The sequence below is a fragment of the Sceloporus occidentalis genome, unplaced genomic scaffold, assembly GCF_023333645.1.
Source record: "Sceloporus occidentalis isolate IW3139 unplaced genomic scaffold, rSceOcc1.0.p SCAF_1, whole genome shotgun sequence".
NCBI lineage: Eukaryota > Metazoa > Chordata > Lepidosauria > Squamata > Phrynosomatidae > Sceloporus > Sceloporus occidentalis.
In genome coordinates, this window is record NW_028316981.1 from 133831447 (window position 1) to 133849122 (window position 17676).

A 17676-nucleotide genomic window follows, 5' to 3' on the forward strand; every position below is an offset into this window, starting at 1 on the left:
TTAAAAGCTGACCAGGGAGTGAGAGGCCACACATTCCTTGTGGTTGCTTACCCTGGTACTGTGATTCTATAAGTGGCTGAAGCCACCCACAATATAAGCAGATTTAAAAGCATTACAGTCCTACATATAGTGGTATTTTGGGTGGTGAGAACTTTGCTCAGTGTAAAATGGGATGAGTGGCCCTCAATGGAATTCCATCATCCTGGGGTAGTAGAACCAATAATACATTGTATTGCCTCATGTTACAAAACCAACCTTGGATTAAGCTCCATTGGGTACTCCTTAGTCTCCACACCCAAATGCAACTAAATCTGAATATGTGTGACTGATATAAATGTACATTCTTTCCCTGTTTACCCCTGCTTCCTTTTCCATTCCTTCTTCTTATTTCCCCATATCTAATTGTACAATATGACTAAGGATGGCATCTCTCCTCTGGATGCCTGCCTGGGGGCAGTAATGAGCTGGATGAGGAAAAACAAACTCAGATTGAATCCAGAGAAAACAGAGGTACTCTTGATAGGCTCCCCTAGCCTGGGCAGGGAAATTTGTCATCCTGTCCTTGATGGGATTAAACTTCCCCTGAAGGATAAAGTACGTAGTTTGGGAGTACTCCTGGATCCATCCCTACATTTATCATCTCAAATAGATGCGATGGCCAGGAGTGCTTGGTATCAGCTCCGGCTGATTCGCCAACTACGTCCCTGTCTGGACCGGAGGGACCTAGAAAAGGTAGTACATGCGCTGGTAACCTCTCGTTTGGATTTCTGCAATGTGCTCTACATGGGACTACCTTTGTATCAGGTTCGGAAACTGCAGCTGATTCAAAATGCTGCAGCCAGGTTAATTACGGGGACACCGAGGTCCGACCATATAACACCTATTTTAAAATCTTTACACTGGCTGCCTATACGTTTCCGGTCCCAATACAAAGTGTTGGTTATTACCTTTAAAGCCCTAAATGGCTTGGGCCCGGGTTACTTGAGGGAACGCCTCTCCCTACATAATCCTCCCCGCAAGCTCAGAACTACAGGAAAATGTTTACTCGACCACCCTAAGGTGAGATTGGTAACAACACAGCAACGGGCATTTTCAGTTGTAGTGCCCTCCTTATGGAATGACCTCCCTGAAGATATCCGCCACAGTGGAACGGTGGAAGCCTTCAAGAAGGCTTTAAAGACTTATCTCTTTCAACAAGCCTACCCTCCCAATTCCATCTAAGATTCTACCTCCCCTATTGTTTCTGCAGTTTGGTTTTAATAGATTGCTATGTTTTTAACAGTTTTTTATCCTATGCTTTTACTGTCGTTTGAATTTAATTCTATTTTAATATGTATTTTATGATGTAGACTCTTTTTTACTGTTTTTACTGTTTGATTAACGACATGTACACCGCTTTGATCGTTGGAAAAGCGGTTTATAAATAAACATTTATTATTATTATTATTATTATTATTATTATTATTACAATTCATGCTCATTCAGGAAGGAACCTCCTCTTAGGCTTTGCAGAGTGCCATGCACGTTGATGATGTGACATATTTTGGTAGATGAATTAACAGTTCTAAATAGCAACAGCGATAACAAGTACATTTCTATACCACTTATCAGTACACTTAAGCACTCCCTAAATGGTTTACAAAGTGTAAGCTAATTGCCCCCAACAATCTGGGTACTCATTTTAGCGACCTCGGAAGGATGCAAGCCTGAGTCAAGCTTGAGCCCTTTTGCTGGTATTGAACTTGCAACCTTATGGTTTGTGAGTGAGTGGCTGCAGTACGGGCATTTAACCACTGTGCCACAAGGGTTACTGAAAACATTTCTCCCTATCAACAAGAATAAGCAGTGGCTTGGAGATTATTTTGGAGGATATGATGCTCACACTATGTATGAAATACATACCCTAATATTGTCAAAGGACATTCTGCTGGTGATATCGTAGAGGAGGAGCAGTGCTGGAAGAAAAAAAGAATTATTTTTCTTTTGCTTTTTGCCCCTCTGATATTAAGCTGCTATGATCAGTCAATCCATTTGTCCATTTGTTCCAGTACAATATGTGTTGGTTATCAGTAGCTCCCTATGTTCTCAAACAGAAGTACATTTCCAGGCACATTGCCTATGATCTCTCCAACCAAAGTCTCTGGATTTAAAGTTGGGAACTTCTGCATTCACAGTGCATCAGTTGTGCCACAGACTTATGGTCCATTTGCACTATTATGGAATGCTGCTCCACTAAGACTGTCAGCTCTGGCCCAATCTGAGAGGTGCTCTATTGGAAAACCTACCTTGTGCATCTCGGTAGTAAGCATGAGTCACACTCCGGAACCTCTCCTGGCCTGCAGTGTCCCAGATCTGCAACAAGGCAAGGTTAGTAAAGAAAGATAAAAAGAGAAAGTTCTTCTTCTGTTTTCAGTGTAGGCAAAATGCACGTACAGTACATGACATACAAAATAAAAATGATTGGGCAGTCTTCACAGGAAGAGGCCTATCAAGGTCAAAGGCTAAAACAGTAAGTCTCTACAGAGGGATACTTCTTTGGTATAGTACCTTTGTCATTTGTTGAATCCTTTTTTCAGTGTCACTTTCATCCCCCCCCCCCCCCCGGGTCACCACCATTTTGTTAATTTGGCTTGGCATTAAGTTGTTTTTATTCTGTGTTATACTTTTATTGTTTCTGAATTTCATTTTCATTTCTTGGTGTGAAAGATATGTAAGGTCTGTTAGTGGGTGGCCTGTAAGGACAAGTAAATTATTAGGAAAGGAATATAAAGCCAGAGGATAGAGATGGTACTGGGAAGCTTGGGTGCCCAAACAATAAGAACAAAATTAGGAACAACTGCCTAAAACTGGAAGGGAAAAAATAATGAATTACAAATGGATAACTTGGAGACTATGATCAGGGCTATAGCTGGTCTACACTGATTTTCTGGAAACTGTAGCTGGCAAGACAGGTGGGATTACAGGAAGGGCGAATCAGGCTAAATTGTGTGCACAACCCATAGACAAGGCAAGCCACTAAATCAGTGGTTTCCAAACTCTGGTCCTCCAGATGTTTTGGACTAAATAAAATAAAAAAATAAATCTTTAATTTATATCCCGCTTTTTGTTACCACAATTAAAGCAGCGTACAACCTTTTAAAAATACAATATATACAATTTCTACACACACACACCCTTAAAAAAGGATTAAACAATTCTATCCATTAAAATTACAGACAATAAAATCTAAAAATACAATAATAGAATAACGGTGGGCAGAGTCTTCACTTATATATATCTGTGGGGGGACCTTTACATGGCCGGGTTCTATTCCAGGAAGGCCTGCCGGAAGAGAAGTGTCTTGACAACTTTCTTGACACTCTCTAGGTTGGTAATTTGATAGATCTCGTCTGGCAGGCCATTCCATAAAGTGGGAGCGATCGCAGAAAAGGTCCTCTGGGAGGTCACCGTCAATCTGGTCTTTGTGGACTGCAACAAATTCCTCCCTGAGGATCTGAGGGTACGGGGCGGATTGTACAGAAGAAGGCATTCCCTTAAATAGGTTGGGCCCAAGCCATGGAGGGCTTTAAAGGTAATGACCAACACCTTGTACTGTGCCCGGAAACTAATAGGCAGCCATATTTCAATATTGGTGTAATATGGTCACTCCTAGTTGTTCCTGTAATCAATCTGGCTGCCATATTCTGTACCAGTTGAAGTTTCCAGACTACGCACAAGGGTAGCCCCATGTAGAGCGCATTGCAAAAATCAAGCCTTGAGGTTACCAGTGCATGTACTACCGTTTCAAGGTCACCCCGTTCCAGCAAAGGGTGCAGCTGACGTATCAGCTGGAGCTGAAAACAGGCACTCTTGGCCGTTGCATTCACCTGATTTCTCATCTGAAGCGACGAGTCGAGAAGCACCCCTAAGCTGCGAACATAGTCCTTTGAGGGGAGCGTGAACCCCTCTAGGACTGGAGGTTGGGGGCCCCTACCGAAAGTATTTCCATTTTGTCTGGATTTAGCTTGAGCTTGTTTTCCCTCGTCCAGCTCTCTCAGGCGTCACCTCCCAGAATTGCAAGGTGCTGGCAAAACCGGTTGGGTCATCTGGGAACCAAGTCCAAAACACTTGGAGGACCAAACTTTGGCAACCACTGCACTAAATTATCACAGCTCTCTTCCTAGAGATGCATTATCTAAAGAAACATGAATTCTCCTTGAGTTTGACCAGCTATTGTCTGCATCCATGCATTTCATTCCCACAACTCCATAGGGTGGAGCTACAGAAAAAACTGGTGTCAAACTGCATTATTTCTACAATGTAGATGCACCCATGTTTTCATGGGAGGGTCCTATGGTTTGAAGGGCAAATTTTATGCTTTCTGGTTTTAAAAAAAATAGAGTTATGGAATTACACTGCAAAACTGCAGTTCACTGATGCACTATAGCACTAATAACTTTTTAAAACATTAAAAAGGAGAAGAAGAGAAGGGAACATATATCTTCTATATGCCAAACAATGAAAAATGAATCGTCTTGAGGGTAGGAATAAAATATTCAATCTGGTTCTAGTTATTTCCAGAAAATACTCCCAGCTAACAGAAATGTCTTTGGGTTTTAAAAACAACACTAGGACTATAGCAACAAATGCCATAACTTCCTGATGTATTTGTCCCATCTGGACTTTAGGACATCACAGATTGCATGCTTTACTTCTTTAGTGACCAAAATAATCTCATTGTCCCACTAGCTGAGTCAGTTCTGCGTGTGATGGGATGGAGGAGGAAGGGATCAGACTGGAGAATTCTGTCATCATAGTCTTTACTGTCTGTTTACAAGCTGTATGACAAGGAGAAGTGTGTCAGTGGAAGCCCTGGTTTGGAGAGTGCATCTGTCCTGTGGCTGATAAAAGTACAGCCCTCCCACAGAAGGCAAAATATGTACTGAGAAAGCCCTGACCTATTCAGAAAGAATCAAAGAACATGACATTTCAACCTGTGTTCATCAGACCTACCTGCAGTTTCACTTTAACACCATCCACTGTCACTACTTTATTCTGTAAGAGAGAAAAGAAGAAAAGCATGGCACTGTAGTGGAATAACAACCGCAACTGAAAAGTCAGCACTGGCTTTTCCTTTAGACCACCTGTTACAGTCCTACAATTTAACTGGCTGCCCTATATCCATTGGACAAGCAATAGCAGTTTAGCTGGTTAAAAGATAACAGAGACATTATCTGACCTAATGTTCAGCCAGGAACCCTAGAAATGATTGATTTATGGATATTAGAATTTATTTTCTCTTTATAGTTTCCAAGCCTACTCGAAACAAATCCCAAACTACAGTCTCTAGGATTAGTTGAAAGGAAAAGCCATTTCTGTGAATTAGCTCATGTTTGTGTTATAGACATGTCCTAAAGAGATGGAGGACCAATAGATATACACATGATACACCTTGATCCATGTAATGTGTTTTAATGAACTCTAAGATGGGCCATTTTTTATTTCACATAGGAAATGGCACAAGTCGATACAATTGACAACTTTTCCTGCTTTGTGCCACAGGCCATCTTTGCATGGGGTAACCTAACTTCATTAAGTCAAAGCTTATTAAAGAGAAATTACGGTAACCATCTACAGAAAGTTAGTAAATTGCCTAAAAACTGGGGAGGGATCCAGTTGCAAACAGCACCAGTTATTAATCATCATCTCCCTTCCCATAACATTCATAGGAGATGTATGGATTCATATCTGTAAAAGACCTGAAAATAAAATCAAACTATGAGAGCTACCCGGGGGGGGGGGGGGGGGGACAAACTAGGATTAACTAGAAAATCTTGCTTCAAGCTACTGGAGGGTGGGAATCATGTGGCACTTCAAATGTTGCAGGACTGCAACCTCCACTTATTTCTTACCAGTGGATATGTGAATTAGGGCTGCTGGGAATTACAGTTCAACCATGTCTGGAAGGTTGCATGATTTCCACCCCTGGTGGAAAACATTAAAAATGCAATTTAACAAAGCGATCTGCTGTAAAACATTTTGGTATCTCTATTTTCAAGATGTGCCCTATTTTGGTTACTGCCAGTTTACCTTCTCTGAACCAAATGTCATAGCTGTCTCAAAATTTCCTGATATGAGGGTTTCCCACTGGATCAACTACAGTAAATAATGAAAATGTGACGCACATCATCAGTACCTATTGATAAAAAAGAGTTAGGTACCAAACAGGTAGGAAAGAGCCATGAAATCCCAGAGTCAAAGTATAGTTATGTTGCAGCTATTTGGAAGGCTCTTTTAAATTTCATAGTTGTGAATGTCATCCATTTTTATCCCATCATTCTTTCAAGGAGCTCAAGAAAGCATGGAAGGTTCTCTTCCCAAATTATCATTACAACAAACCTGTGAGGCCTGTTGGGATGTGAACTCATGACAGGCCAGAGGCTACCTTTTAGGTTTTATTATTGAACAGAAATGTGAATCTAGTCCTACTCTGATGGCAGCAGCAGCAGGTGGCTTTCATGTCAGTGGGAGTGAATCTGTTCCATGTTTCCATCCAAACTTTAAAGGATCTGTCTAAGGCCATGAACTCTATCTCCAGGCTAGGCTTAGTACCATGGACTGTGCCTCTAAAGTACAAAATAATGCCTGGTGTGTATTCACCACTCACTTACATGGGAGCCACCAGCCACCAGTTCCTGGCATACTAATCACAATACCACACTTTTCTCTCATCAGTTATTGGTCTGATTGGCCGGAGAGGTTTCTTCTCTTGGTTGGATTAACAAGGTGAGTGTTGCTGCCTATAGACACCCCATTTAGCTAGCTGAATGTAATTGTTTTGTATAAAGTAACTGACCTGTTTACTTGTGACTGAGCACAGATACCAAAACTTAGAAGAACAGCTTAAGGAATCAATAACTACCCAGTTAAAATATGTTCCCCATTACTCCTATATGTATTACACTTACGAGAAATGAAAAAAGGCTTTCAATGTACATTTATCTATTTTATGCCAATACTTTCCACCAAACATCAAAAAAGCATCTTAGGAAAAGAACAGTTATTGTCCAATCTTCTTCAAATTACCATGGAATAGGGAAAAATACCTATTATTGCTGCTGAATAACTAAATATTTGCAATGGTCATGTCGCAGGCATATTATAATTCTGATGGGCGGAACAGATAATCATGGATTAGCAGCCATGTTCAGCCCATCTTCAAAGGGGATGTGTAATCAAGGTGACCCAGGTCAAGAGCACCCATTCAGGAGTGAGGGATTGCTATCTGCCCAGTACTTCATGCCAGTTCTTCAAAATCTGGGATAACAAGGATACACAGCAGTGCAAGTCTCATTGTGTAATTAAAGTATGCCACTGAAAATATCTGCTCAACTGTGTTTGAAAGTAAACAGCCTATTTGCTTGCCTTCACTATTGACTTTACACCAGATAGTATCATAACCAGTCTGTAACTGTCACCAGTCGTACATTACTTTTTAACAATTATCACTAATGCAGATCCATTCATGCTCAGGTGAGCAGCAGCACTGAGAACAACATGGTATACTACCTCAAGGAGCTTTGTGGAACCAGCAATGAAGTTGTAAACCATTAGGACTCAGCAGGCTGTATCAAGGGTTCTTGACTTCTCTGTGATATGTTGCAACAGATGGAGGATTATATACTTGAGGCTTAATTTCTTGCTTTGGTTAGTTTGCAGTTCCCATGACATAAAAGTTGGTCCCTTATTGTGATGTGAAAAATTACCTCCTACTTAAGCACAGTTACAACCTGAAAATTGTTTGTGGCATGGAAAAGAACAGACACTGTTTCAAACACCGTCTAGGAATATCAAACACTCAATATTACAGATGTTTCATACTGAGTTTTGACACCCCTACAGTCTATAAACTGGTTTAATTGCTCACTCAATTGTTAAGACAACAAACCGATGAAACCAATCCTGAAGAACTGAGAACAAGAAGTGCCAACACATTTAAGATTATGCATGGCAACATTTCAATTCAATACAGGCATCTTTACTTACAGAACCAGACTCTCAAAGTGCAGAGCTCTTAAAAAACTAGGAAATCTGTAGCAAATGAAGTGCTTATTAGTCACTGACATTTTTGTCATCCATAGATCTGAACAGACATCCTATGCCAGTGAGTTTCAAAACTCATCAACAACAAAAAAATGTTGATTTCAACTTAGCAGTGACAACTTCCTTAAGTTCTTTCTAGGTCTACTAGTGGGCATATACCACCCATATTTTGTTTATACCCCACCCCACATTTGACTTCATCAGTCATATGTCTAACCTGCACTTTTTATAGAGCCCTCTTGGATTACTGCACTCTATAATTCAGGTCACTTTTACTGCCCTTTTATTTATGTTTGATACACCTTCAGATGACTTTTTAATATAGTTTTTGATATGTCTATTCTGTGTTTTCATGAGATGTACCTGGCATTCTGAATTATGCACAGAGATAGTCTACGATGGTTTAGTGCCCAAATGAAAAAAAATCCAAATGGTCTATCAAACTTAAGGTGTAGAGATAATAAATGTCAATTTTGTGCCCCAAACTCTACCTGGGGCAAACCTATGAAATTATATAGGAGTGCTCCATCAGGGTGAGTGGAAAAGTTGCTCTGCTCAGCTAGAGACAGACCAGAGTCATCTGCCAAAATTGAAAAACAGTTGTTTGTTTGTTGGTTTTGGTTGTTAGGGTTTTTGGGAGGAGGGGGTGGAAAAGGTAACTGCTTTGAGTGTATCATAACACAGTCTGGTTTTCCAGTCCTTCCTATGAAAAGTTCAGAAAAATTTACATGTATCAATATGATGTGGTCCAGGCCTTTTTTTCTTTTCTTTTCTTTTTCTTTTTTTGTCTCCTACATTTTGGGACCCACTTGGTACAAGGATCTATATTGGGAGCACAGCTTTTTAATGTTCTGCTTCAAAGTGCAAAGAATTACAGCTGGTATCTCCCATGTCAGTGTAGTGGTTGGTGAAGCCACTCCATAGCTTGAAAGTGCTGTGCAAGGCACTAGAGAACATTCCTAACCAGGTTCAGCACAATGGATAGTTCTCTAAAGACTATTTTGGGACCTGGAATGAATCCATTGCCCATTGTCATGGGGACCATCAAGACCACCACTAAGAAGAGCATGGATCCTTGTGATGATCTATTTTTCAGGAACTACAGTTGTAGAACATCTTGCTTCTGTTCAAAGATTCCTGTAGTTAGGAACACTGAAGCCCAAATAAGGATGCAACTACACTGTAGAAATAATGTAGATTGACACAACTTTAAATGCTCCAGCCTATGGAATCCTGGGATGTGGAATTTTACAAGGTCTTTAGCCTTTTCTGCCAAAGAGCGCTGGTACTTCACCAAACTACCAATCTCAGGATTTTATAGGATGCAGCCATGGCAATTAAAATGGTGCGAAACGTCATTATTCCTACAGTGTAGATGCACTTTAAAAATAAAATTAAATGGATGTAAACATTTGATATGCTGTATTTTTGTTCTGTAAAGAGCTACCATGGTGTATATTTGTGTGTATGTGTGTTTAACATATCCAGACTGGAATTGCAGCATATAGTTAGGAGATATTTTATGCATCCACCCATGCTGTACTACTAACAGAAGTCTCATCTTATCTCCAGACTGCCATCAAGGGGGATGCTCCCACTCCTTGGTGTCAAGGAACCTTCCTTTCTGGGGCTAACACCAGCTTTAGGAATGTGTCAGATTTTTTATTGAAACTACAATTGGGTGAAGAGAGGATTTTAAAAATAACCCTTGTCCATGTGCTGCTGTCCTGATCCTTATTGCTACCTAAAGAACAAAAATCAAACATGTTAAATGCTTACACACATTCAGTATCATGTCTAACCTGAACTTCATTTTTGCCCCCTTTGCCTGCACCTTGGTTCTCTCATGAGAGGCACAACAACAGTATGCCTAACAATTGTCTCTGACTCTGTAGCAAAGGTCTCTCCCTTTAGATATTGGCAGCTGTAGTGGGGTCTCACCCGGAAGTCTATGCCGACAGTGGCTATGAAGGTCCCAGAGAGGAAGGCCCCGTCTTTGAACTGGATGAGGAAGCAGGTTTTCCCCACGCCTGAATCTCCAAGCAGCATCACCTACAACATGGGGGTGCAAAAGCCCATTAATAGTATAAGGGACGGTGCATACCTTCCATGAGACCAAACTGTGTATGAGGGGGGGGGGGGAGTTGTTGAGGAAGAAGAGCTGGACGAAAAATGAAGCAATTCCAGAGTCCTGAGCCTGGACAAGGAACGCAGATACAGCTGTGCACAATATGAACTGCTCCTTGTTACTTCATAGTCTGGTCAACTTCCTCTTTTCTCCCAACTCCTTTGCTAATTATTTGCATAGCTGTTCACATAACAGGTCATTTCTCTTCTTGGGAGCAATGGAGGAAAAGTCAACCAGGACAAGAAGATGTTTCTGTTCAGGAAGCCCTAACAGTCAATAGAGTCTGGGAATTTTTCTTCCTTAAATTATTTAGGGGAGATGAGAAAAAAAGGACTGAAGAAGCATTGCAAACCACATATGGAACCCCCATAAAATTCTGCATTGGAGACTGGGCAATTGCAGGATAAGAATCAAACAGGGAACAGGGATGTGAATCTTTGCTTATATCATTCTTGCATTCAAAAATTAAAGATATCAAATTTTTCTCCCCATTAAGGAGACCTGGTGGCACAATGGCTAAATGCTGGTACTGCAGCCACAATGTTGTACGTTCGATCCTCGAAGAGAGCTCCAAGGTCCACTTCTGTTCTTTCAAAGCTCGGTAAACTGAGTACTGAGCTTGTTGGGAGCAATTGGCTTACATATTGTAAACTGCTTAAGAAGTGCTAGTTCACTGATAAGCAGCATAGAAATGTACTTGCTATTGCTATTGGTATTAAGTGAGATTATGGGAGTTTTTGCATACTTTGCAATATTTTGGGTTTCTTGCAACCATTTTGAAAATGGGTATTTTTTTAAAAAAAAATGCTGCAACTTACACAAAACATAATATTATTGAACAAAAATTGGAAGGGGATACCGAAAAAAAAGAAAAAAGAAAAGACCCACTCTTACCTAAGGTGAAAAATGTCATCTTTAATATGCAGCTTTCTTTTGTTTTCCCTTTATTTTTCTGCCTTTTTTTTCTTAGCAGAAAAATCTGTCAAGGAGAAAGGGTATTACAGCTGCAAGGTGACTTCTAATTTTGAGCAACAGGAGCCCTCTGTCTGGAAGGACCCACACACAAGAATGCAGACAGCGACCTCGTACTTGTTCATTTCTCATCTTAGTGCTGTGACTGAAGCTTAGGGAGAAGAGTCTATTTTGATTTTCCTGATCAGGGTATCTTTTGAGAAGGGTTGAGCTCAGTGACATCAATACATAACCTCTATCCCCACCCCAAAAGCTTAAAGACCCTTCCTCTGGAAGAGTGTTGTTGGATCAGATCTGATCAAAGGTCCAACTACTTCTGCCTTCTGCTTGCAAGAAGCCCACAATAGGGCATGGAGGCAATGGGGGATGGTATAGGCAACCAATGTCATCCTTCTATTTGGAAAGGGAAGGGAGGAAAGCCCCTATACAGGTGGCCAAGTATACATTAGAGAGTAATGTTAGCAAGTCTTTCTACCTTTTGTGCTCTCTCAGAAGCTGACCTTAGCCACATATCATCAATGCAATATGTGATCTTCTGCATGCAACTAAACCATTTTGATAGGTGTTAAACTGACAATACTAATTTACTGACAGATTCTGGGCTTCTTCTCTGATTTTGTCACCATGTCTTCTCTCTGAGTGAAAAGAAGTTTGCAAACTCTCTTCTTCTGATTGATTACCCTTTTAATCCCTTCTTCCTTGCCATTCTCTCATTTCTCTTGAATAAGACAGAAGGGGCCCTTTTACACTACACAATTATAGTAGTTATGATTCCACTTTAACTGTCATGGTTCAATTCTACAAAATCCTGGTATTTGCAATTTAGGCAGAGGCTTCTAGAATTCTTAGCAGAGACCTCTTCTAGTGCTTCACCAAATTACATATCCCAGGATTCCATAGGATGGCCATTAAAGTGGAATCATAGGCCTGTAACTATTCAAACAATGGCCAATAAAGTGGAACCATAGTGCTATAATGGAGTCTGGCCTGCAACTATTCAAACAACCTGCTACAGCTTCCACTTGCAGTTAGAACTCAACGAGTTATTCCACTATATTCAAGGTCTACAATACATGTTCAGCTCCTCCTTTTGCTTCTCCTTTAGTCCAGGCAATATAAACTTAGCTTGGGAATAAAAGTCTCCACCTCTGGAGGCAATTATCTTTATACAGAGAGAACCTAGTACAACCACCCATCAAACTATGTGTGTGTGTATGTGTCTTCAAGTTGCCTGTCAACGTACGGAGACCCCATGACTTTTATAGAGTTTTCTTAGGCAAGGCTACTCAGAGGTGGCTTTGGCAGTTCCTTTTCTGAAATATAGCCTACAGCACCTGGTATTCACTGGCAGTATCCTATCCCTGCTTAGCTTCCAAGATCAGATATGATCTGGTGCCTTTAGGGTATATAGGCCCAAGTCAAGCTATACTGCCACCTTATTTAACTTTGATTGCATGGACTGTAGGAAATATCCATGGCAGTAAACCTGCCATACACTGTGAGACTTACATCTATGTAAACATGGATAAAGGGCCAACTCTTATTTTGCACTAAAGATTTTGAGCTGGAGAGGTCACCAAAGAACTGTTTGCTGCAGGAAGCTCCCAGTTCAAACAGAGGCTGGCTTCTCCACACTATGTTCATTATAAGCAACCAAGTCTACCATTCACTAACATAGCCTTTGCAAGCTCTATACATTTACCAGTCTCTGAAGACATTTTTGATGGTGCAACTCAAACCTTGCACCTGCCTTCATTCAAGGGAGGCAGAGTGATGATCACATGCACAGCCTGTGATTGGGATCCTGAGTCTCTCTACAACCAAGAGTGCTTTCTTTCTCTGCCCCAAAAAGCCATTGCCACCATCAATACATATGTAGACTTCACTACAGCTTGAGAAAGCAAGGGAGGCAACACTGCAGCATCTTTATTCAGGTGGTAAGTGCCTTGAGCAAACTTTACCTGAGCTGGGAATCTCTTCCTCCGTTGGCAGTGCCTCACCCTAGCTGCAAGATAGCAGAGCAAACAAGCAAGCCAGCATCCACTCCTCCTCCTAAACAAACAGACTTCAGCTTAGAAGTCCAGGCTTTGCTGGCATCCCTGGGTCAATTTGTACTTCAGGGTAGGGACACTGTACCATATTAAGAGACTGATATCTGGATACGCATTGTCTCCTACTCCTCCTCTTCTTTGTATTTATACCACCACTATATTATAGTAAAAAAACAACTTTCATGGATTAGAGCCCCATTTCCATCAGACAGATCCTAGTCTACATAAGTATGTGTACCAAGAAACCTGTTCCTCTTTTAAGAAACTTTTCAGTTTCTTCAATAAGAGAGTAACAGGGTAACCCTCCTGGAATATATCACTGTGAGAAATGTGGATTGGTAAGTATTCATCTACCTATAAAGAGTGATTCTCCCCCAGCCTCTTCTGAGATAAGAGCAGTCTCCTGTCTGTGGCTGCGGGACAAACCTATCGGGTATATCAGCAGCACTGACAGAAAACAAATAAACAAACACCTGGCTCTTAAATGTCAAGTCTTTTAAAAGGATTTTTCCCCCTTCCGGATTTGAAAGCAAACATGACTGACTCAAACAAACAAAAACCTTAAAAGACAGGACTAGGAAAAGAAGACATCTCTGAAGTAATGGAGCCCTTTACAAAGTAAGAGTGTGAGTTGCTTTATGAAATCCCTGTCTAGTCTTCTGAACTGCTCCTCACCAGCTGGATACGGCAGTTATTTCTCTGCTGTTTAATACTGGAAGCACACTGTTTCACCATTTCACAGTTATACTCCCAGTTAGTTTCATCTGAAGATTGTTAAACAAAAGGAAAACCCCTTCCCCTCATTTCTATATTGGAGAAGAACAGGGACTAATGCACAAAAGATACAGGCCATTGAGCAGGGTTGCTGTTTCTACAACAAGTCAGGAGTGGCTGAACGAAAGATTTGTGCTAGGGTTGGCATCTGCCTGTTGGGCATCTGCTAGGGCCCGCTGCCAACTCCCAGAGGCTTCCCTGGCCCTGCTACTGATGCTCCTTTGTAATGCAAACTCTTTACTATCTTCTCCCTTTGAGCACATGACAGTGTCTGAGAGCATAGTGTGGTGTAGTGGCTTGAGTGTTGGATTAGAACTCCAGGGGACAAGGGTTTGAATCCCCACTCAACCATGGAGACCCTTGGGTAAGTCACACTCTCTCTCAGGCTCAGAAGAAACCCCCACTGAAGAAACTTTGCCAAGAAAACCCCATAATAGGGTCACCATAAATTGGAAATGACTTGAAGGCCCTCACCACCAACAAACAGGGACAGCAATAAAGAGAAGGAGGACCAGCAGACTCTGCTAGGGTTGGAAAATTTTCCAATTGAAAAAATTATTAGCACAGAAAGCACTAAACACTCCACTCTAGGTGCCCCTCTCACCTGGAGCCCTTTCTCACTCCACAATAGGAGTGCCACTTTAACTGCCATGGCTCCTTCCTGTGGAATCCTGGGACTGGTAGGGAGAGGCCTTTACAGACTTCAGAATCAGCCAGAGAGCTTCTCCTCTGGTACCTCTGACAAAACTGCCAATGCCAGGAGGCCATAGGATGCGGTCATGGCAGTAAAAGTAGGATTATATTGCTATAATTGTGCAGTTTGACAGGGCCCTCAGTATCTGCCCAAAAGCTCCCTCCTAAAGCTTTTCTTTAAACTCAAATGTTCTGGGACTTTGTTGATCGCAATTTTTGTGCAACTGTCCATTTACCCCTTAGTCAGGATGTCTCTTCTACTGCTAGCAAAGTCCCAGTCAGCTTATTTCTGCCTGTGCACTTTTCCACCTCAACAAAACTTACCTGAGACCAGTTCAGCACAGAACTAGTTCCTAGTATTAGTTTCAAAATGACCATAATCAGTAAACCACAAAGCTAGATACTGGTTGCAGTTCTCTCTGTTATTGAACTCACTCACTATTGAACCAGTGGTTTTCAGACTTTTAACCTTTGTGACCCCCCTTACATGCATATATTGCCCTCCCACTCCCTGCTCAACACAGTATATGAATTCTACTGAGACAGCTCTCACTAAGATTTCGAATGACCTTTTACAGGCCAAGGCTAATGGCCTTTACTCTGTTCTCATCCTTCTTGATTTGTCTGCTGCCTTTGACACTGTTGATCACTGTCTTCTAGTTGATATACTTTCTGACCTTGGGTTCTCAGACTCTGTTCTTGACTGGTTTAGATCTTACTTGTCTGGCAGATCTTTTGCAGTAGTTGCAGGGGGCCAGACTTCTTCTCTTGTTCCCTTATCTGTTGGAGTTCCCCAGGGCTCTGTTCTGGGTCCCCTTCTGTTTTCTCTCTACACACTGTCCTTAGGAAAACTCATTAGCGCTCTTGGCTTTTCCTACCATCTGTATGCCGATGACACCCAGCCGTATCTTTCCACCCCTGACCTTTCTCCAAGGCTTGAACAGCAAGTTTCGTCTTGCCTCACAGCTGTCTCGCAGTGGATGCGCCATCGGCGTTTGAAGCTCAACATGTCCAAGACCGAGCTTCTTGTCTTTCCTCCTAAGCCCACCCTTCAACACTCCTTTTCTGTCTCTGTGGACAACATTTCTATTCAACCCGTCCAGCAAGCTCGCAGTCTTGGTTTTATCTTTGACTCTTCTCTGTCGTGTATCCCTCAGATCCAGACCACAGCCAAGGCTTGTAGATTCTTTTTGTACAATATTGCCAAAATCCGACCATATCTCTCCGCCTCTACTGCCAAGATCCTGGTCCATGCCCTAGTGATCTCACGACTGGATTACTGTAACGTCCTCCTGGCTGGGCTTCCTCTTTCTCACCTCCGTCCTTTAATCTCTGTTCAGCATTCAGCTGCACGCATTATCACTTCCACCCACCGTGCTGACCATATTTCTCCTGTGTTGGCATCCCTTCACTGGCTCCCCCTCCCTTTCCGCATTCAATATAAGCTCCTGCTGTCGACATTTAAAGCCCTCCATGGACTGGCCCCTCCTTACTTATCAGACCTTCTTTCTCCTCACCTTCCCACTAGGGCCCTCCGTTCTGGTAGTCAAGGGTTCCTGTCTCAGCCCAGGATTTCCTCTGCCCCATCCCGGATTCGCCCCTTTTCACTTGCTGCCCCTCCCTCCTGGAACCTTCTTCCCCCACAAGCAAGAGCCATCACTTCTTTAACCAGCTTCAAAACAGAGTTGAAAACCATCCTGTTCAGAGAAGCCTTCCCAGGCATTGCATAATTGTTGCTTACTACTTGATGTTCTTTTGGTGCCTGTTTATCAAACCATTTCCTGTATTGCTATGTACTGTATATGTATTATCCTACTTGAGAGTATGTATTTTCCCTTGAAGATTAACCATCCATTATGAAGCCAAGCCCTCCCTCCAGTCCATCTGCCTTGGTCCAGGCCTCGGAGGGAGAGAGGAACTGCTGGACCTCTTACCCTTTCCCTCCACCACTCCCTTCTCCTTCTGTGTCTTGTCTTTTTAGATTGTAAGCCCGAGGGCAGGGATCCGTCTAGCTAAAAAGATTGTATGTACAGCGCTGTGTAAATTTACAGCACTTCATAAATAAAGGTTAATAATAATAATAATAATAATAATAATAAAAATATTTTGTTTGGTTGAAAGAAAGAAGTTGGCAGTGTGCATTTTCGTAGACTTGTGTTTCCTTCCTCACATGCATTTGGACCATTTGAGGAAGCAGACTTAATACTATGAAAGTTCATGCTTCCATTTCTTTCTTTCAATTACCACATTACTGCACTACACTTTTATAGTGCTGCTATTCCACTTTGACTGCCCTGGCGGCCTCCTGTTGCATTCTGGGGTTTGTAGTTCAGTGAGGTCTAAGAGCTCTTTGGCTGAGAATTCTAAATGTCCCTCTTTAAACTACAAATCCCAGTATGCAACAGGAGGCAGCCAGAGCAGTTAAAGTGGAATAGCGGCGCTATAAGAGTATAGTGTGGTAATCTGATACGTCTCAAAGGCACTACAAGATCTCGATACAAACTGATTCTACACACTAACACAGCTATATCTTTGAATATTTTGTTTGTTGAATGTCCATATTTTTGTTTGAATATTAATGTATATTCATGAATATATTCTTGCAGCAGCATTTCATCCCAAAGACCAGGGGAGTGATGGGATGAGTGGGAGAAGAAGAAGTGGCAGCTCAGGATGGGTCCCGCCAGAGGCCATCATCCAGTGAGCTTCCCCACTCTCCTTCTCCGCCTTCCTCATGCAGAGGTGGCTGCTCCAAGCACCCTTCTCACCTCTCTCTTCCCCTCTAGGACAGAAAAAGCTTGGGAAGCAGAGAAGGAAAAAGAGGGCGGGGGGGGGGATCAGGGCCTCCAAGTCTCACGGCTCCCTTGAGCAAATCTCTCACACACTCTGGAGGTCCCACCCCATAATTTGAGAATCACTGACTTGCACCATTTTGGATCACAAGACCTGATTTGACATCATGAAACCAGCACCAGA

At 42.0% G+C, this 17676-nt stretch overlaps 1 protein-coding gene across 3 annotated transcripts in view; it reads right to left on the minus strand.

Moving 5' to 3' along the window:
* The window catches only part of RAB37 (RAB37, member RAS oncogene family), a 118417-nt gene that overhangs the window by 15863 nt on the left and 84878 nt on the right, over nucleotides 1-17676 (minus strand). For 2 of the 3 annotated variants that reach the window (XM_089536859.1, XM_089536866.1), the window contains 4 exons: nucleotides 10024-10134; nucleotides 4993-5034; nucleotides 2286-2352; nucleotides 1903-1955 (listed from right to left, as the gene is read on the minus strand). In XM_089536859.1, the coding sequence (XP_089392985.1) occupies nucleotides 1903-1955; nucleotides 2286-2352; nucleotides 4993-5034; nucleotides 10024-10134 (273 nt within the window). The remainder of the gene's footprint in view (nucleotides 1-1902; nucleotides 1956-2285; nucleotides 2353-4992; nucleotides 5035-10023; nucleotides 10135-17676) is intronic. The other variant, XM_089536874.1, reaches the window with a different exon arrangement.